Source organism: Ambystoma mexicanum, chromosome 8 (assembly GCF_040938575.1).
Source record: "Ambystoma mexicanum isolate Mex_15411 chromosome 8, UKY_AmexF1_1, whole genome shotgun sequence".
Taxonomy (NCBI): domain Eukaryota; kingdom Metazoa; phylum Chordata; class Amphibia; order Caudata; family Ambystomatidae; genus Ambystoma; species Ambystoma mexicanum.
Window position 1 is genome coordinate 72516654 of NC_090929.1, and position 22047 is coordinate 72538700.

The 22047-nt window shown below is 45.1% G+C and overlaps 1 protein-coding gene across 1 annotated transcript in view; it reads right to left on the bottom strand.

The window, feature by feature from the left end:
* Positions 1 to 22047, bottom strand: part of SETX (senataxin) — a 1477926-nt gene that overhangs the window by 1045490 nt on the left and 410389 nt on the right. Inside the window, exon 6 of the mRNA XM_069609306.1 lies at positions 7920 to 8039. Within this exon, the coding sequence (XP_069465407.1) occupies positions 7920 to 8039 (120 nt within the window). The remainder of the gene's footprint in view (positions 1 to 7919; positions 8040 to 22047) is intronic.

A 22047-nucleotide genomic window follows, 5' to 3' on the forward strand; every position in this document is an offset into this window, starting at 1 on the left:
ATGTATGACATTCTAGCACTCCAAGACACCTGGATGTCAGATGCGCCAGCAATGGATGGATACACACTAGAAATCGCACCAGCGTAAAGAGCCCTGATAGGCCACCCATCAGCCGGCCTTTTAATCGCAGTCAGAATTGTCAGCGGTCTGGAAATCACAATAAAACGCTCATTCTCCCAAAGTCATCGCTCGGTACAAGTGGAATAGACCAGGACCGACCAAACGAGTATGAAAACTCAAAAATCCTCAATAGTTATAATAACCATTTACTGGAACCCCAAAGCAACAACAGACGAAAGATTCCTGCTGACACTAGCATCAGAAATTGATGACATTCAAGCCAATACGGAAATCACGCTGATCGTCATATGTGGAGACCTAAACGCATCCTGCCCAACTCCAAAAGACCCACTCACCACTCTTAATGGAAAAGGCTGGGGTGACTCAAGAGGACGAAAATGGGTGAAACTGATGGATTCCAGACTCATCCGCAACGCAGACCAAATCTCTTCCAAGGCACTCCAAATACCAACCTGGGAAAGAGGCAACCAAATCACCACTATAGACTAGATCTTCGCCTCAGAAGCTATGCTAAACCTTCGAACATCTTTCAATGTTATACGTGCCAAAGCAAGCGACCACAACGTCTTGAAAATCGCATGGCGGTCACACAGCTCACCAAAGTCTACAATGAATGAAACTGTGCAAGCAAACAACCGAGGAAACCGCCTGCGACTGACAAACGTAAGAATCCCGGAACTATCCAGACACTACAAACAAAAACTGAGCTCGGCGGACAACATCACAATTACTCACCAAACCGACTATCAATCACTTCCGATTCCATACCAATCCGATGCTTCCAAAAAATCTGGATCAGCTCCGCAAGGCACGCATCACTATAACAAACTCCTGGTAGAGAAACGCTGCGGCCTCAGGAAACTCAAACGGCAAGCAAACAAATCAAATTCGCCAGCAACCAAGAAACATTATCAAGAGGAGGCAAAGAGATACACTGGTTGGTTAAAATTCCACCGAGCTACTCTCCACCAACAAGACTCGGAGATGATGCTAAGAAAGGTCAACGATAAAAACTCCTGCGAATTCTGGCACCTCGTAAAAGGGGCAGGAAAATCTACAAGTCCCTCTAAAACTAACACCGTGAGCGAGGAACGCTGGACAAAACATTTTAACACTCTGTTTCAGAAGCCATCCAATAAGCCTGACCCAACCTATCAACGGGGCATAACACCATGGTACGATTACTCCAACAAACTGAACATAGAAAGAGCAATCCAGAAACTAAAATCATCGAGAGCGCCAGGCCCTGACGGGATAACGAACATCGACCTGAAAAACCATCAAGATTCATGGGCATCATTCATCAGTATCGTGTTCAAAGAGATCAGTCTCTCAAAGACAATTCCTAGTTCCTGGACCTCAGCAACAGTTGTGGCAATCTTCAAGAAGGGCGAAAGAACCGGCCCGTCAAACTACCGCCCCATAGCCCTGCTAGACACAATAGAAAAAATCTATGGATCCTGCCTCCGATAGCTTCCAACGCTGGGCCAAACACTCTCCGTGCAACGACCCACTGCAAGCAGGCTTCACCAAGAACGTTGGGACTACCACGAACATCATGCTCCTGAGCATAATAAAAAGCATTGCAAGAGAACAAGGAAACAAGGTATATCTGGCCTTTGTAGACTTGACACACGCATTCGATAAAATAGACCGAGCCCTTTTATGGTCGAAGCTGGGTGCTTGGCAATGCCCCAGGCAGACCCTGGAACCCATCATCGCTCTACACTCCAAAACATCGATTAGAGTAAAGCTTAATCAGAAAGGTACCATGTCCGAAGAAATGCCGACAAACAGAGGCGTGAAGCAGGGCTGCCCTCGGGCACCGGCGCTCTTTACAGCTTTCCTCTGATTTTAAAGATTCCGGTGAAACCCTAAGAACATTTCCTCCAAAAATAGGAGGGATGGAAATCCCAAGGCTCCTATACGCAGACAACATCTTGATTGATCAGACGCCGATAGGACTCCAACACCAACTTCAGAACCTGGACACTTACATAAAGGAAAACAACTTAGAGGGCAACAAAGAAAAAACTAAAATTCTGGTGCTCGAAAAATCTACAAAAACAAAAAGAAAACCAAATCAATGGGCGAAGGAATCCACCAAAATCGGCCAAGTAAAAGAATTCAAGTACTTAGGGGTCATGATCGACAGTTCTGGCAACGAGACAAGCATGTAGACAAACCTTTAGGAAAAAACACGGAAACTCACCACTCAGGCGAAGGCTTTGGACAGGAAATTTGGTCGCTTCTCTCTGATGCCGGCGATAAAATTCTACAAAGGGAAAGTCGTCCCGTCCCTGACATATGGAGGAGAAGGCATGCCAACAATTCCCTCATCCCTTTGGCCTAAACTAGAAGCCCATTTCTGGCGAGAACTGCTCCGACTGCCAAGGTCAACATCTATACAAGCAATCAGGAGGGAACTGGGCCTCCTCTCGCTAAAAGCATCAGTCGACTGGAACGAAATGGCTCTTTTCAGAAAAGTGATCATGTCAGACACAGCCCTGCAATACAAAATTATAAAACAAGAATCAACTGGCGGTAAATGCAAAATGCTCTCAACTTGGGTTCTAAAGAAGAAAACCCAACTGGAGCAAACTGGCTGCAACAAGGAGGACCTTATCCAAAATCCAACACGGTCAAGAAAAAACTAAATGAACTCGACTGGATAGAAACGTTAGACAAAGCCGCTGCAAACAAACTTCTGGCCCACCTCCCAACTCAATTAAAAAAACAATGAGATTGACCAAGTGTTCACCTGCCTTCCTGACAAACGCAGAAGACAAACCTTTCTAAGGGCTAGGCTCAACCTTCTGCACACAAACGAAATCAGAGCTTTAAGAGGCCTATCCACATCCAACGTCTGCCGATTATACAAGAACGGCTTCGAAATTGAGTCAGTAAGACATCTTTTGACGACGTGCCCAGAAACAGCCAGCCTAAGGAAAGCATACTTAACACCTCTCTTCGAATCATCTGTACTGAGAGAAGATGATGTCTGGTGGTGCCACCTACTAAGCGGAAGGAAAACACACTGGACAATAGCAGCCACAAAAATCTTGGAAGCAGCCTTAGCGGAGTGTGCAAATACAGAAAACCGTGCATCGTAAAGAAACAAACATTCAATGAGAATCAAGAAAAACAACAAATAACCAACAGATAACACGTTTTGTAAAATCAATACATTTTGATAAAACACAAAAAAAATAATAATAATTACATTGCTTTACTTCAATACCGCAAAGCGGTAGCTGCTCCTATTCTCCTTCACCTCTCTGCAGCCTTTGATAGGGTTGACCATCACAGACTTCATTGTCTTCATGAAGCTGGAATTTCTGGTACCCCCTTGAAATGGTTCTCATCTTTTCTTTCAAGTCAAGCTCAGACTGTCTTTCTTCCCCCCCCCCTCTTTACGTCTTCTCCTATTACCTTTGATTGTGGGGTCCCGCAGGTCTCTGCTCTCCCCTCCTGTTTAATCTGTACATGCTGGCTCTTGCTAAACTGATTTCTAGTCCCAGCATTCATTTTCTTCTTTTGCCGATGATACACAAATTCTTTTTGTCTCAATTCCCCGTCTACTGACTCTCCATACAAGTTAAAGAACTTCCTCTCAGTAGTTTCTGACTGGATGTCTAACAACTGGCTCAAGCTTAACAGAGATAAAACTTGAGGTTTTATTGGTTGGCTCTAGCTTTTGGACTTCCGATTACTAGCCCTCCTGTCTTGGCTCTTGTCCTGAACCCAACTCGGTTGTCAAAAGACTGGGCATAAAAATGAAGTCCTCTGGATCCAGATTAACCCAAGTGTCAGCAATTTGTCAAACGGGATATGTCAAACTCAAAATATTGAAAAAGGTTCTCCATTATCTTCGACTGTTTCGAGATCCAAAATTGTCACAGCCTCTATTATGGGGTCTGTTGACTATTGTAATGGGGTCTGTTGACTATTGTAATGGGATCTACCTCGGTCAGCCTGAGTTTCTGCTTCAGCGTCTGCAGATTCTTCAGAACTTGGCTGCCCGTCTTGCTTTGAATGCGCCCAGATTGGCTCACTCTCTGTAACTTCATCAACTTCACTGGCTCCCTGTAGAAAGCTGTATTAAGTTTAAGGCCCTTTGTCTCGTTCATCGAGCTATTCACAAGGCTGGAACGGAGTTCTTGCAATCTAAACTGGTCCCTTATATACCCTGCAGAGCTCTTCATCTGTCCACTCTTTTGCTGCTTTGCATTCCACAGTTCCTCCGGAACCGTGTCAGAGGTAGGTCCTTTTCCGGGCTAGGCCCCACATTGAGGAATGCCCTTCCTGCTGAGATTCGCAATATTCCTCAGTTTCTTTTCTTCTGGAAATGCCTAAAAACGTTCCTGTTCTGAGTTCCCTGGACTGCCCTCCTCTCTCTTCTCTCTAGCGCCTTGATGCCTTCTTGGTCTTGTTCGCACCTTATTAAGTTTAAATACAATACACTGAAAATGGGTCGGAAGTCCCCTGGTATTCCTGGTTTGCAGCGATGGAAGGTCAAGGGACCTTGGGGGATGGCTCGGTCTGGCAGTTCGTCTTGGGGCTGGTTGGTCAACCCAGCCAAAGGGAAGGGGTCGTCCTTTTCGGAGCTCCTCTGTCGATAAGAAAACAGGGTCAGGACAGCAATGGTCGCTTCACGGTTAATGGAAGCGTCTACAGGCGTCTCTGGTCCTCTTCGGCTTCGGATCTTCTGTTCCAGTGGTAGAGTTGCCTTCTGCCTCGGGAATCTCACCTTTTATTTAGATTTCCCATTCACTCATCTGCAAACTTTCCAAGCAGTTTACAGAAAGGGACAGGTGGCTATTCAATCAGGACAGCCAGCCCCCTCTCCCCCCCCCCCCAGTGGGAACTGGTTCCATTCAGGGACTCTGGCGGACAATGAACAGGGGAGTGTAAAACTCCTCCCCTGCTTCCTGCCTTCACAGACACTGGAGCATAGGCAGGGACACCCAATGGTTCCCGCCAAAGGCAAAACTCACAGACCGCGCCCTCCCAAAATGGTACCCCACACAAGAAATGGTGAAAAAAGAAAGGAGCCACCATGTTAGAACATAGGTGAACACTTTGTGCATAATCAAGGCTGTGAATAGTCTGCAGTAGAAAATAGCACAAAAGGTGGTAGAACACATCCACTGCCAACAGTCATAGCCATAGGGTTGCCACTGTGGCCAAAAAAGTCACAGGAGCAAAGAGAAGGGTGTCTCCTTAGCACTCACATAAGGTGGTGTGTGTTAAATCTCTCATCATTTAATGTTTTAGGAAGGATACAGAGTATTTCTCTATCCTTAAGAATAGTAGTTTTTAAGGATAGTCAAATAATATCAAAAGGAGAACCCAAAGGGTTCCGGGAACACTGCACATAGGGTCCAGTGTGCTGCAAAAGTGTAACAGATGCCATTAGAAGATATGAAGGAAAGCAAGACTCCATAGAATGAGCTGAAACAAAACAGTTACCAAAAGTCAGAGCAAATAAGAATGAATGAGTGTAAAAAAGGTTACACTCAGGATAGAAAGAAAAAGGGTCAGAGGTCCAGCAAAAAGTGCTGGGGCTCTCACTAGGAGATGGGATGAAGCATAAAACCAATAAGTCTCCCTAACACAACATACCCGCCCCACTCGGGTGACTATAGCAAAAACAAGAGGCTGGATGGTTTAGAACCAAACCTCTTCAATTGTTGTTGTGTGAGTGGCATGGCCTTTCACAAGAGTTTACATGGGCCATCACAAAACTAAATTCCAGTTAAGCAAATCAGACTCTGCCTTTCCTCTCGGAGGTTGATAAACCAGAGTATGTAGCTTTTGTGATAGTGACAACTACCATATTAAAAATAAAACTGTACCAGTACCAGAAAAGCTAGTAACAATGCACCAGAATGGGGTTGGTGTAGAGCTTGGTCTTTCCCAAAAAAGTTGTTCTAGCTGAGTGGAGCCAGTAGGGCCAAACCTGCTCATACAAATTCAGCAGCCCAGCTGTATGGCAAATCCCCAAGCAACACACATAATAAACCCATCGGTACTGAGGAATGGCCAGGGTCTTCTCCCTAGATCTAGACATTCAATTCATGGGTTGACATAAGCCAGCCTTCGATCACACAGGGCAGGCAAAAGGTTTTGGCTCCCAGGAAAGCAGCCCTTTGCCCTACAAACTGTGAAACACTCAAATCCACCCATGCAGTGTGTGTATTGGGTTATCTAAGGCAAGGAGACAGTCTAAACCAGACCAAAACATCTACAGAGTTAGCCAATATTTGTATGGCAGTCATTCTGTGCCTTTTTTGTGGCTTCCCCGAACAAAGGGATGGCCCAAAACAAAAAGGACAGTGTAACTTTAAAAAAAAAAAAGCAATATTGCTGGGCTGCTAATGTGGTAAAACCTGCTGCCCCCTATTGAAACCAACACTAAATTACAGCTGCCGGCAGCCAACTCTGCAGCATAAGTGTATGGTGACCTGATCAGCCTAGGGCCAAAATGGGAGGTCTAAAAGCATCCCTGCCTTAGGAGCCTTGTGGGCTACCATCAGAGAGCATAGAAAAAAGGGTTGCAGTAAGCGGGCATTCTTCATGCTGGGTACACTATTGTTTTCCAAATGTGCATTTTACACTTTCATAGAAAACAGTAATTTCCAAACAAATAAATGCAGCTTACATTCACTAGTTTTCTTTGAGATGTTTTTTTTGGTCAGGCTACCAGACCAATACTCTGTCATTTGTGAGCCCCTTGCGTTGTGTTTTATCACGGGTTATTTTTCACTACAGGGGCAGAAATACCCCCCACCTCCGCCCGAAATATAAGCAACCCATCCCCAGCCCAACCCATTCCCATGCCAAACATATTATAATTATATAGCACTTTCTTAAAAATAAGTCATTGCAAAACATCACACGATTACTACAAGTTTTGAATATATAACATTTCAAAAGCGGTCCGTCGACCTGCTGAGCTACCCTGGTAGCCTTCTACTGTAGAGCAGATCTATGGATCCCTTAAGGAACTAAAATCACTGCACATTATTTTGGGTGCACCACTTTTATAGAAGTGATTTAAAGTGGAATTGATGTACAGTGTAGAGTTTGGAAAGATGAAGCATGAAAGGAATTGCATAATTTTAAAACTATTTTTAACATTTCCTTTGAGCGGAGTCCAACTGCTAGCTCTACCTCCTTGGAACTCCGCCCCCTCGGAATTCCACACCAGCCCCAGCCCTTGTGGGACTCCCCCACTTTACATTTCTTCCATTTGCACCACTGGTCTCAATGATTCCAATGGGAGGACGTGTTTAACTGTTTCAACCCCCAAAAGTGACATGAAGGAGTAATTGCCTTTAGACTCTGAACACTCACCAAGGTACTTGGCTTTGACTTCCTAAGACAACCTTTCAATTTTAAAGTTTTGCTTTATATTTTGGGCACCAATGCCGTTCATGCATAGCTTAAGTGTTTACCTTGTGTAGACATTGCTATTCTATGCCCGTACAGTTGAATAGCGACAGTACTGCTGGTACGCATAACAAATCAAATGTTACTTCAGAGATAAAATATGTTTGATTATCGAAACAGTAACAATAGCATGGCGACATGTAAGAGATGTTGACAGTCTTTTAAAGGGACAACAGGATACCTTTGGGGCAGCCAGTATTTGGGAGTCGTATGGTTTCTGAGGTTTACATTATACAGAATTGCATCGACACACTGGCCCTGGATGGGATTGACTAAGGGGATGGGGAAGAGAATGAACCGGTAGAGCTGGCCAAAATGTCAGGGGAGGCTTACATAATATCAGGGGTCAGGTTTTGACACAACACAGACAAGTTGGCACTCACCAGCAGTGTCCTTCTCCATGGTACTAAGAATGCACTGCATGAAATCATTCTGCTTCTCTGGACCCAGCAACAAGGAGTCCATAGCCTGCTCTTCCAGCACCGTGAGCAGCATGCAGATGCCTGCAGGCGACGCAAAACAAGCAAAGCATTACTGAGCAGAGCCCACCAAGGCCCAGCACAAAAGGAAGAAAAAGTAAGCCAACAACGTGAGCACAGCTCCACAAACAAGAAACAGCACTTTAAATTATATGGCATGCATTATTGGTGCTGCCCAAGTATCATCACTTTATTAAAGCTTTATAATAACCAAAGGGCTCCCGACAAACGTATTCATACCCGTCATTTGAGGAAAAAAGTCATTTTCTTTGTGGTGCAACACACAACATATGCTGGAAAAAACGAATTCAACAGGCATTAGTGAAAGGTATTTAAGTTTGTTTTATTTCTCAAAAAGAATACATCCATACGGCCAAACTAATGTGGCCTCGTAAGGGGAGACAGTGTTTGACCTCCGATCTAAAGGACAATAAACACACATTATGTGCAATTCTAAAGTGCAGAAAAGCAGTGCATTAAAGTGCTTGTGCTCGAAATGAAAGCAAAGCCATACAGACCAACTATGCAAATATACGGCTGCAATGAGGCACATGTCATTGAACACGCAAAGCATGATAGACCTACAAAATGTACAGGAAAAACGTGTTCAACTGTGTTCTCATATTTGATTCAGAATAGAGTAACCCAAGAGCTGCTAACCGCTATATTCCATTTATGTTACTCAAACCTTATGACCAGGGTCCGTGTCCTACTCAAGCTTGTGCCTACGTCCCCACTCACTGTATGTGCATTTAATGATTTATTTAGACATTTATTGAGCGCACCATGCCCAGAGGCATCTAGGCGCTAGTTACATAAGAGTATTGCCATAAATCACAGTCATTGCAGGTTACATTAGGTTACATTAGGTTACATCATATGACAGGTTGGGTTACAGTCGTTGCACGTTACAATGGGTTACATCATGCAATAAGCAGTAGTAGCATAAGAACATAGAATGAGCGTTAAGGATAAGGTTACATTATAGGATAGCATTGATGTAGATCTTGAGCTTCTAGTTATCCTGGCAAATGAGCCATGTTTTGAGGCCTTTGCGGAAGAACCAGAGGGATGCCTCTGATCTTAGTGCTAAAGGCATGGAATCCATTGTTTGGTCGCAATCATCGGGAAGCTACAACCACCTGCTTTTTGGCGTCAGTAACTGGGGATATCAAGGCGGAAGGAGTAAGCAGATCGGGTAAGTCTATTAGACTGTACTTTGGATATTAGACTAGTTGGATATATTGGGGCACTGACAGATATTTATGTGTTAAGAGATAGCGTTTTGAATACTATACGCTCCCGGACCGGGAGCCAGTGCATCTTTCGTCTAGCTATTGAGATGACATGCATTACTCACCGTAATAGCATTTCTGATGATTGTATCTGCTTAGATTCACATGCTGAGCAGGTTGTCTCAAGACAGAGGGGAGACACTACACCCATGCCCGCATACTCTGAACTTAGAGGCCTGGCTCCTGAGGTCAGAGTTTGGACACCTTCCACTCCCTCAGAGATGCATGGACATACTCAGGAAGGCTAGAAAACCTAACACTCGTTATTGCTATTCCAGTAAGTGTAAACGCTTGGTCATCTGGTGTAAACCCAAGGGCGTCAATCCCACTGACTGGTCGCCTATCTGGTCGCACATTGTGTTGTACCCAACTCATTTGTTAGACTCAGGTTTGGTCATTAATTCCATAAAGGTTCATCTAGCTGCTCTATCAGCCTACACTACGTCACAACAGAAAGTGTCGTGTTGGAAAATACCTGTTAAGGCTTTTATGGAAAGGGGTTAAGAGAATTCACCCCCACACCATTTCTAACCCAGCTCCCGGGTGGGATCTAAATGTGGTTTTAACCAGACTCATGGGGTCTCCCTTTGAACCAATGCATAAAGCAAGTCTAAAAGACCTTACTTACAAGATGCCCTTCCTAGTGGCTATCACTTCTATTAGAAGGGTTAGCGAACTACAGGCCCTTTCAGTTCTAGACCCTTTTGTTACAGTCCACAGGGATAAGGTGGTTCTGCGCACTCATCCCAGATTTGCGCCTAAATTCATCTCGAAGTTCCATGTGAACCAATCAATCGAACTATCCACTTTCTTCCAGAATCCCACTAACATGGCCGAAAGAAGCCTACACACTCTAGATGTGCGCAGGGCAGTCATGTTTTACGTGGAAAGAACGAAACCACTGAGGAAGACAAACCAGTTTTTCGTTTCAGTGGCAGCTGGTAGAGAAGGGGATCCTGTCTCAAAATCAGCTATCTCAAGGTGAATTGTCAAATGCATCACACAATGTTATACTCTTGCTAAGGCTAAGAGAGAACTGCCCTTCAAGCCTAGAGCACACTCTACTCGGGGCACTGGGGCTTCCATAGCATTCATTGCAAATGTTCCCCCTGAGTCCATTCGCAAAGCGGCAACCTGAAGTTCTGTACACACCTTTACAAAAAACTATTGCCTAGACACTCATTCTAGATCTGATTCTCAGGTGGGACAAGCAGTATTAAGACATCTTTTCACTACTGTTTCTTTTCATAACCCACTTCCAACTCTGTTGAGATATATTTTTTTGGGAATGTTGAATGGTGCTCTTACAGCATTGTTCTGGATGATTTGTAGTTTGCAGGATGTCACACCCGGAACATCGATCCACTTAATGGCGTTAACAAAGATGGAATTAAAATAGTCAATCCTTGACAGTAGAAGTGCTCCAGCCAAGGTGATGCAGTTGTCTGTGGTCAGGAAACGTCTACTGGCCGTGATCAGTTTGGCGGTGTAGGCCGCTGCGATTGTATTGATTTGCCTTGTCAGGGACAGTGACGAGTCGAGATAAACTCCTAGGGTTTTTACCCCTTTTGCAGTGGTGATAATGTTGCCGTCAATGGTGAATGACTGATAGTCGTTGGAGAGGTTATTTAGACGAGATTGACTGCCAATGAGGGGTAGTTCCATTTTCTCATCATTGAGGCAGAGCTCGTTTCGCGCCATCCAGGCTTGGTAGATTTCATTCAGGACATTGGAGTCTGTGTGGTGGTTGCCGGTGATGGAAAGGAGTATTTGGGTGTCATCCGCGTAGTTTGTGTATGTGACACTCAGTTTGTCTAGGAGGTCAAACAGTGGCTTGGTGAAGACGTTGTATAGTGTTGGGGAAACATAGGATCCTTGGGGGACTCCACAGGTGACAGGCTAGGTTAGATGGGAAGGATTCAATCCACTTAATGGCTTTGGCCGAGAAGCGATAACGACTTGTGTGGTAAGTCTCACTATAGATACTTAAGGAGTTATGGTGAGAAGGCTGCTTAATTGATAAATATAGCAGCACAACTAATATTAGTGTTGTACTATCTCCCTAGGTAACTGTTTTATTAACTGTAAGAAGCCCCTGAAGATGGCTCAAGAGTCCGAACCCAACGCCGGACAAACAGATGTTAAGAAGCTTACGCTTAGGACAGACAGAATGTTTTAGAATGTGGTCCCCTGACGAATTTCCCTACAGTTTGTAATAATTATCTGGGAATTAAACATGTCGGACCAGATGCTGTGAGATTGTTTACACAATTATATTAAAGCATTTGTAGCAAAGTAACTAAATTACAATTAAGAACCCTATAATGAGATGAGGGGTTCAATACTAGACATGAACATCATGGTTTACTAATAATTTGGCATTTATATAGCGCTACAAGCCCTCAGGTATCTGAGCGCTGCTTATTATTACCCATGGTGTGTGGTGCTCATTTATCAACCTCAGAAGGATGAAAGGCTGAGTTTGGCCCTGCCGGGATTCGAACCTGCGTTAGCAAGCTCTGCACGGATGTCAAAGCGAGCGCTCTACTCTCTGTGCCACTTGACCGGTATACTTTACTGTGTCAATCGTTAGTTACATTTATTGTGTCTTTTATTCTAGGTTCTTTTTTATGTTCCATTTTTGTTTAATTGATTTGTCTTTTTTCACAAAACTAACTCCTGTTGATTTAAGGGATTACTTTGGAAATTGGTTTTGTGGTTTATATCATCTTTGTTTTCCATTGTGTATTCACTTTCATCTTTCGTTTGGAAATTTTAAGATTACTGAGTATATAAACTGTTTGGTATATGTGGATCTAGTTTTTAGAAGAAGGTTGTAATAAAAGATTATTTATTCATGCTATTAAGTTGTGAGGTTTTAATGTCAATACTCAATAAGCCCACAGCTTGGTTTAAATTGGGTCCGGAACCTTGTCCACAATCCTCTAGGGGTCCCGATGTGGGTCAAACCCATTAGGGAATAGACAAGAGATGACAGGACTTCTTAGATTACAGCCATACCATAACCTAAAACCCCCAGCAGACACATTTCGATAGAAAGTCTGTGAGAGACCACCACGCCGCCAGCTCCAGCACCCAAGGAGGAGAATAGACACCCAACCCACACTAATCAATCCATCCGCATTAGAACTCCTACAAAGCTCGCTATAATAGAACGGCGAGGAGCGATTAGAACACTTACAGAGCGCATTAGAACAGCACAAGGAGCGCTTCACACAAACCAAAAACCCTGCCAGGCGTAACCCCTTCACCCACCCTGATGAAACTGGGAGGATTGGCAAGCGCCACACTCTGACAGAGTTCTGAATATTAGCATGTTAAACTTCATATAACCCACTAACAAAAAACTCAGCATTTCTGCAGACTTAACTCACTCAAATATCTCACACAACAATCTCTCGCACAACAACCCACACGCACTTCACAACACTGCAACAACACATAAGCTGCACCAACAGCACAAGAGGACTGAGATCGATCCGATACTCGCACCAAAGCTCAGCACCCGGTGTATACCGAGTTGAAGCTGCCAACAGAACACCACTCCTCTCACTCTATCCTACTCCCGCTTCACCTACTAACCCACCCTACCTTCTCGTTTGCAGATCCGCCAGAGCGCCTGGGGACCAACTCCGTTGGTGACGGTGCGCGGTACAAATACCTTTAACATTTAACATCTTTGTATATATTACTCAAGTAGAGGGGCAGAGTCCTGTCCTCTTATTTTTCCCAAAAAAAATGAGTCCTCCTCATGTATTTAGTTGGTCGAGAAGTGGGAAGCAGTGGCAAGGTGTTTGCAGAGTATATTGTGGTTTACCATATTAAAGGCTGCCGAGAGGTCAAGTAAGAAGAGTATGGCCATATTGCCCTGGTCTTTAATCTCATCCATTTGGATTTTAAGATCCAGGAGGGCAGTTTCCTTTCCGTGACCAGGGCGAAAGCCAGACTGGTATAGGCCAAGGAGGTTGTGTGTTTCCAAGTATTTATGTGTTTGCACATATTCTACTCTGTCCAGTATTTTTAGAAGGAATGGTACCGTAGTGATGGGGCGATAGTTAGGGGGATGTTAGGGTGCAGAGTAGGTTTTTAGAGAAGTGGGAGTACCCATGCTTGAGATTTTCAGGTACATTGCTAGAGGAGAATGAGTTGTTGATTAGGGTTGTGATGAAGGGGGCAAGCACTTCAGCACAGTCTTTATTGAGAGAGGCAGGGCAGATGTCTACTTGACATCTGGACGGTTTCAGACCATTGATGATTTTGCTAGTTTCTGTAATGGTTACAGGGGTTAATTCAAATCAAGGCATGGGATTATGCAGGTCACAGGTCGGGACAACTGTAGCTAGTTTGGATTTTTTTGTGTTGATCTTGTTTTGGAGTAATGAGATTTTATCCAGGAGGGCCTTTAGAGTGTTTTTGCACCAAGGAGCATCCTTGTTACAGTGGTCTGGTGAAGGGGCAGGGGATTCTAGTTCCTGTAGAAGCGTGAAGAGCTCTCTTGTGCCCGAATTTGCTTGTGTGATTTTTTTCATTGCAGGAGTTACCTTTTGATTGGAGGATGGCTTGTTTATAATTCAATGGTTAGGGTGTTGAAGTGCTGTTTGTTCGCAAGTGAAGCTGTTTTTTTCCAAGTACTTTCAGCATTTCATTTTGACGTGTGTAAGGCACTGAGGCTAGAGGTGTACCAAGAATGTAGGTGGGCTGTTGGTTTGGGCTTGCGGTTGCCCAGTGGGGCTATTTTATTTATGGCATCAAGGAGTGTTTGGTTATAGAGCACTACCATGTCCGTGGGGTTGGAGTAGGTATGGGGGTCTGTTAGTGGTAGTAGTAGGGGAAGTATATTGTAAGGGGTGATGTTTTGAGAGTTTGATGGTGTCGCCGGGGTGAATTCGGGAGGGATATTCAGCTGGGTTGTGTCGTTGATGGAGAAAAGGTTGAGGTTATGGTCAGACCATGGGCAGGGGCTGTTTGCTAGAATGTTCGTGTGGCAGTTACAGTCTGCAAGCCAGTTGAGAATGCAGCCGGTGTCATGTGTCGGTTAGCCATGTGTCGGGTTACGTTCCAAAATGGATACGTATCGGGGCGTACATCCCCACCCACTATGTGTGTACACATCCCAAAGTGGATCTGCACTAGAGCTGGAGTCCACAACTCCGCTTTAGCTGGGGAAATGTGAGAATCCTCGCCGGGCCATTTAAGAAGAGTATATGTAATCGAAACCGCCTTCTTCAGGGCAGGCCTTCATAGGTTAACCCTGCAAACAGACATAGGCTTTTTTAGCAAAGGTAACTCTTATTACAGAAATTATTCGGCAGTGCATGTGTTGCTGAGGCCAATCAATTAGTAGCTGACCTTATCTTGTGCTCCAAGCACTAACACCAGTGTATCCCTCATTTACGGTCAAAGGAAAGGCTGATGGGGATCAATCTGTTTTTTGACTCATCAACCCTGAAGGATTACAACACAAAGACAACAGCGTGTATGTGCGTTAATTAGGGAGACCTCAAAGAGCAACAGCCAATACAGAATGTCTCTTTAGTAAATAGTGATGTCAGAGTTCACGTGGCTTTTAATGCCACTGTTCTATCGGCAACTCAAGATTACCAAAACTGGTTGTACCCTGTACTTCTACAGAGAAACAACAAACCCCGATTCCCAATAGCTTACATTCCAACCATTAAGAGGGACCCACAGTCAGATGCTGCCATTACTTCAACAAAGGTAACTAACCTCAAATTATTCATGGCCAAAATCAAGTCAAAATGCGGCTCTCCAAGTAGCTAACATGAGTATTTCACTCTTTTCGCGATGCCAAACTCAGCCCGTTATGCTGAAACAGATGGTGCCAGCTCTAGTCTTAGCTAAAGCCTGTATAGTCTGGTTGAACACAACTGTGAGGAATGACACGCACAACCTTATTGGATCACAACTGAGAATAAGGCCGCTCGATAAAGTCAGAATTTTTGAGGAGCAACAACCGTAGTTGCTTTAAGTTACTTACCTGTAACTATTGTTCTCCAGCATGGGTCTGGCATGGATTCAACATGCTCATGAATATTCCCAGTCAGGCTAAAAATCAACGGTAAAAAAAAACTTTCACTTTAAAACTGTATTTCTCCTCTAAACCAATCACTGTCCTCTGGGTCATACTGCCCCATCCAACGACAGTCCTCTCCCTTAGCTCCACCCCTGCTGGCCATCCTCAGATTTGGTAAGCACGTAAAGTGGCAGTATGAACCAAGACGAGCCACAGAGGGGGAGGCAGGGTGTTCGCATGTGAATCCATGCCAGACCCATGAAGAAGAATAGTTACAGGTAAGTAACTTAAACCTTCTCCAGCATGGGGTCTGGCATGGATTCACATGCTCACAAATAACGATTACACAGCAGTACATATACACAACCATGGCAGGTGGCAAGGCTCAACAGAAGCACTCACCCACCTCTGGAACAGAGTCACCTCAAACAAACAGGTTGCGTAGCACCGCTTGAACGACCAGGGACTCCTCCCTAGAATCGCTGTTGACGCAGTGGAACCTGGTGAAGGTGTGCGTGGACCTCCACATAGCAGCCCTGCAGATGTCGAGCAGAAGCACAGCAGAGAGAAACGCTGCCGTTGCTGCGATGGGTCTGGTGGAGTGGGCTCTCGGCTGGCCTGGCAGCGGCATGCTAGCCAGTCGATTACAGTGCATGATGCAGCCACAGAGCCACCTCGAGATGGAAGCCTTCGAATAGGCCTTTCCTTGATTTACAGGTCCAAAGTTGATCAACAACTGAGAAATCTTTCGAAAATTCTTTGTTCCACGTAGAACTTCAAGGTTTTGTAATGTCCAGCGAATGCAAAGCCCTTTCCGCTGGCAACGACGGATTCAGAAAGACTGGTAACACAAAAGGTTTGTTGAGGTGGAATCCCGATGGTACCTTCGGCATAAAGGTTGGGTGTGTACGCAGTACCACTTTTGAAGCGTGGAAAGACAAGTAAGGCTGATTGCAAGACAGGGCCCGACACTCCCGACACGCCTGGCCGAGGTGATAGCTGTTAGGCAGAAACCTGTTCAGTTCCCTTAGGGACCACTGCAAAAGGCTTAAGACTACAGTTGTTGGCAGTAAACCCAATTGGTAGCAGTCTGTACCACCCAGATTTACCTGGTAGCTGTGGCTGAGCAGCCAGACTTCTCTCAAGAAGAGTTACAGTATATAGAGTATACAAGATAGGTACCAAAAATACAGTAGCACAAGCAAACACTGACTAGAGCTTTGGTATCAAAGTATATAATTATTTATTTAAAGACACTTATAGAAACACTCCAGCACCATTATGTAAGCAGATTCAAAACACAGTCACTATTAATATATATACATCCCTTATTAGACAAGTCTTAGTCAACACCACTTATTTTCAGACAGAGGTGAGTGCTTAACTAAATATGGAACTCTAATAAGTTAAATAAAAGGGAGGGAAAAGACAGATTAGGAAAGTACACGACACTAATACTTTAGAGGCACCCAGCAAGGCAGGAAAGTCAAGTCTACTTGGGAGCAAAAAGTTCAGAGGCCAGGCTCCCTCTTAGAGAGAGTAGAACACCAATGCGCCCAAGATCACACAGTTTAAGAGGCTTGAAAAAGTCTTGCAGAGAGTTCAGAAAGGAATTAGTTCAGCTCAGAAATGTTCAGTTAGCCAGCCTTGGGCCAACCCAAGTGGTAAGTTGAGGATTTAAGAGCCACCCCACACAAACCGTTGCGAGGGAGGCCAGGCGGACACAGTACTTTGAAAGTGGAGAGGATCCTCTAGCGGGGACAGTTGTTCCTGGCAGCGGGTGCAAGTCGCGGCGCCGTCCAGAGGAAGAGAAGATCTCGACGTGGAGGAAAGCTGAAGGTCGTTGCCCTGCCAGGGAAGAAACCAGCCGTGGAGTTCTCCGGTTAAAAAGGTACTACCCTTTTATTCGCGGTAGTGGTAAAACGTGGTATCCCGATTGCCGTGGTGCTTGGCACAGGCAGGGCGGCCACAAGATGATCCGGGAAGGCAAAAAGGCGGGCAAACTGGTTATCCCCCCCAGTCAAAGGAAGAAGACTCTTCGGGATGAACATCTCCTCTGTCGTTGGAAGAAGTGGTGAGGCGGTTCAGCAGGGCTCCACCGGTGGTGTCGTCGTTGCAGGTCGGCTTAGCTTCTCCCTCTTCAGATTCTTTGGTCCTGTGGCGACTTCTGAAGTTCCAGTCCCCAAAGCCCTGCTTTTCTGCAGAAAACCCCCATTCATCAGTCCTAGCTGCCAATCAAACATGCTAAGTGGTGAGCTGGGCGGCTCACCACTGGGCCAATCGCACAAGAGTGCGACTTGAGTTGCTGAGGCAACTCAGTCCAGGGTGCCTAAACCCCCACTCCCACACATCCTGTAGACTCAGAGAGTGGCACCACTTTTGGAGGCTTCTGTGGAGAAGCCCACCAAAAAGTGGAACAAAGGGCTCGACTTGGGTTGGAGTTACCGAGGCAAACGCCATTTTAAAACCGAGTTCTGGCAAAAAGACCCAACCGGGGAATAAATATTAAATAAATAACCCAGTGGTATCTTTAACATTGCACCAAAAAGTGGTGCGTTTAAAATGAATGGGAAAATCTCATAGAAAATATTCCGGTGATGGTTTGTACTGGTTCTGTTCCCAATTTAAGACTAGTAAAGTCAATGGTGACTTTACATGCCTTGGGAGACAGTCAGTCCCAGGGTATGGAGTCTATGTTTGGGGGTCACTATGACACCCCTGTGTTACTGCACTGAGGGTGCTGTGTAACACACTTACCAAAAAATGAAACCCTATGGAGTAAAAGATCCCATAGCCCATAAAACACATTACAAAGTCAAAGGATATCTCAAATCATGCCTACGAGAAAAAGACTCTTAGCAGGAGAAAAAAATTAAACCCCTAAAATCCAGCAAAGCTGGTGGGGAACTCGCTAGGTTTGGGAAATTAGCCTTAAAGGATAGTTCCGGGACTTTTTTTTTATTGTCCCTACGGGTCGGCCATGTGTTTGTAAGCATAAATCGGTAGATCGTAGGAAACTTTCCTATGGACCTTACCCGACTTTTCGCCCATTATCGCACTCGAAATCAGCCTCCATTTTGTGATAATCCTATCATTCCGCCGCATCGACCTGGCTCACCTGCCTTTGCGGCACTAAATCAAATCCCCCGCCCCTGAGCCTGACATCAGCAGACGCGTACTGCCCATTTCAAGCACGTCTCGTGTCAACAATCGCTGCGCCTCAGCTATTGACGTGTTGCCATGAAAATGGCAGGACGCCTCTTTCCCCAATAAGTATAAACAGACCGTTTCACAACATACAGCAGCAGATTTTCGATTCCATTCCTCTCTCTGTGTTACTTTGAGTATTCTGTGACTCGTTTCAGTGCTCTGGTCAGCTACCTTCGCCGCTTGTAGCCTGTGTGAACACCTGTACCATCTCTGTAAATTATTTTACTATCTTTACCGCACAATGGCCACAATAATGCCGTATATGTACGAGCCCGAGTACACCGAGGAGGAACTACTGGAAAGGCAAGCACGCGAAAACGATGGGGATTCGGACGGCAGTTGGGAGGACCAGTCAACGGATGAAGAGCCTGGACCATGTCGCATGGACGGCGTCTCCACCTGGTGCACGTGCAATCGGTGCGAGCTAATGCCAACTGAGGAGGAGAACTGCTGCTGCCGTGAAAATTCCGGGTGCTTGGCCTACATTTCGGAAAGCGAGCAAAGTCTGCAGGAAGGCGAGCAAAGTCCGCAATGCATCACCGAGCTGCCAGAGTTCAGGGAAGCCTGCCTCTCACGGACAGTGTTGAGGATGATGATGGTGCTTATGCACGAACTTCGTGGCACTGTTCGTCCGCGTAATCCGAGTAACGAGTAAGTATACTCTGTTTGTGATGTCAGTGATGCCACCACTATTTCATGGTCGTCTCCCACATATAAAATTACATTTACATATCATTCGAACGCATGTAAATTGGTTCCATATAGTGCATTTTCTAGATATAATTTTTTTCTAAGAAAAATGACATGTGTTACCTGAATCGACATTGATAAGAAAGTTTGGTCAGTTTAATACAGTTTGCATCTTTTTTTTTCACAGGTGGTACAGGCTGGTGGCCTATCGTTGCTTCACTTGGTGGCTTCACGGGAGGCTCGGACACCGCGTTCGGAGAGTAATACCTGCCTGTGCGGTACTTGCCATTAGACAACATTTCCCCAGTGACAGTGGACAATACCGCGGATTTTCCCTCGATGTGCTGCAACCTCAACTTTACAATGTGTAATGTTTATTATTTATGTTTAACTAAAATCTAAAATAAAGCCCAACATATATTTTAGCAATGGTTGTTTTGATTTTTTAAATGAATCTAGTGTGTCTCCGTTGAATAGCCTTCCAGTGCCTTGTCTTGTCACACCACATGTCTCCGGCCAGCATCCTCCCTCACGCTGGCCGCACACCTTCAATCCACATAACCGTTGAACCCATATATGCAGCAGTCATACATATATTATTTTGTGGGTTGGCATCAAGCGTTGGCAATAAAAAGCTGTTGGATTTTATTGATACAAAACATGGTTATAGGTAAATAATAAATATGGTTGATCATAATAAATCCTCTTTTTGGGCACCGGGTACAGAGATGACCCCCATATATTCTCCTGGGAGGGTGAGGTATTTATAAACTCACCCCCCTGCCTTCCATGTAGTAGATCCTGCAGCCATCCTCTTACATTCAGTTAGATGGCCTCTCCTTGGTGAGGCCCTGCGGCAAACGGGTCTTGTCTGCACGACCACCGCCCCGATCCACCCCCCCGCCCTATCAAAGGCAGTTCGCACCGGGGTACTTGTGCTGGCAAGTGGAGCTGTCAGGGAGCGATAAAGGCCAAGAGGTGCCAAAGACCATGTACACTTCAAAGTGGTCTATAGAGCATGGGTTGTTGTTCCCATGTCTACCTCCAGACCCCGTGTCTCCTGCCAAGCATCCCCCCTCACGCTGGACGGCCCCCTGCAATCCACATAAGTGTGTCTCCATTCACGAGTCTTCCTGTGTCTTGTCTGCACGACCACCGCCCCGATCCACCCCCCGCCCTATCAAAGGCAGTTCGCACCGGGGTACTTGCGCTGCTGGCAAGTGGAGCTGTCAGGGAGCGATAAAGGCCAAGAGGTGCCAAAGACCATGTACACTTCAAAGTGGTCTATAGAGCATGGGTTTGTTGTTCCCATGTCTACCTCCAGACCCCGTGTCTCCTGCCAAGCATCCCCCCTCACGCTGGACGGCCCCCTGCAGACCGCATAATGCCACGACATATACACGTCATTCATTCACAAACACACCCCTGTTTCGAATTCTTTATAACCCACTTCATATTTCTAATGAGAACTTCTTTGCGCTTTGCTAGTCAACCCGTGAAGGTGCTGGTTATCTGCTCTTCGTCTCTGTGAACTTCCGTGACCACTTTGAGCAAACTCGTCAGTTTGCAACCTGTGAACTGCTCCCTGTTCTACGACAAGAAACTACTCTGATCCCTGCATCTAACTGTTTGTTCGTCAAGGTAAGTCCATGTACCATAATCATTTTGCGTCCAATTTTTTAATTTATATCTATTTGCTAGTAGTCATCAAATTGCATCCATGTTTTCTTTTCGTTCACGACAGTACATGCAAGGAACTAGTCACATGTTCTGAGTTTAGTCAAATTACTTTTTCTATTTTTTGAAAGTTATTGAAATACTTATCCGCATGTGAATAACGTGTATAGTTCCAAGAACCAAAACGGACCTTGCATTGAACCTTTTATGTGTCATTTAATGTTTTAACACATTGGTATTCATAGAGAATTGTTGATCTTTACTTTTCAGAACTTTCCATAATGCCTGCCTGTTCCATTGGCGGTTGCCCTTCGAAGACCCATAACAAATCTGAAGATACTATAATGCATGTTTTCCCTAAGACAATAGATCAGATAAGAGAATGGGTCCGATATTGCGGATATCCAGCCTCTGAGCTAGAAAGTAGAGTCCTTGAAGTCTTTGCGGACAAGAGGGGTGATCGATACCGCATCTGCAGCAGGCACTTTAGCCCAGACATGTACTCCACATCATTGCTAATAAAGAAGAAAACACCGCGAGCGAGGCGAAAATTGCTCTCAACCGCTATTCCCACTCTATTCGTCCACATCCCTCCACTGGTGAGTCAAGTTTACGTATTTGTCTCTCGGCCTTGCGGTAGTGTGTAGCATTAGCTAACAATAATTTCCCCATTTATGTATCCACTCAATATGAAGGCGGAAGATTCTCCATCCGTGTCGTTATTGCAGTCATCAGCCACTTCAAGCGCCTATCGGGTAATCTTACTTAGCTATTCTGACACTGACTTGTTTTAGGCATGTAAATCAATAGTTTTAATTGATCGTGTAATCATTTTACCTAATGGTACACCACAGTACTCGTCCTCTAGTCTTTGTTTTCAGTTATAATTATTGTTATCCAAAATAATGCAAGTACTGTCTTTCAGGGAGATGCTGAGGAGTCCAACGCATTGACGACAACCGTAGATGTCACTCAGATGCTCGAGGTACGTTTCCGGACAGTTCCATCGATGGAGATCATCAGATCTTGCATTCTTGTAGCGTGATTGTTACACACAATGTTTCTTTCGTTTTTAGCCATTGGTATGTCCTTCTGTCGTCGCCCT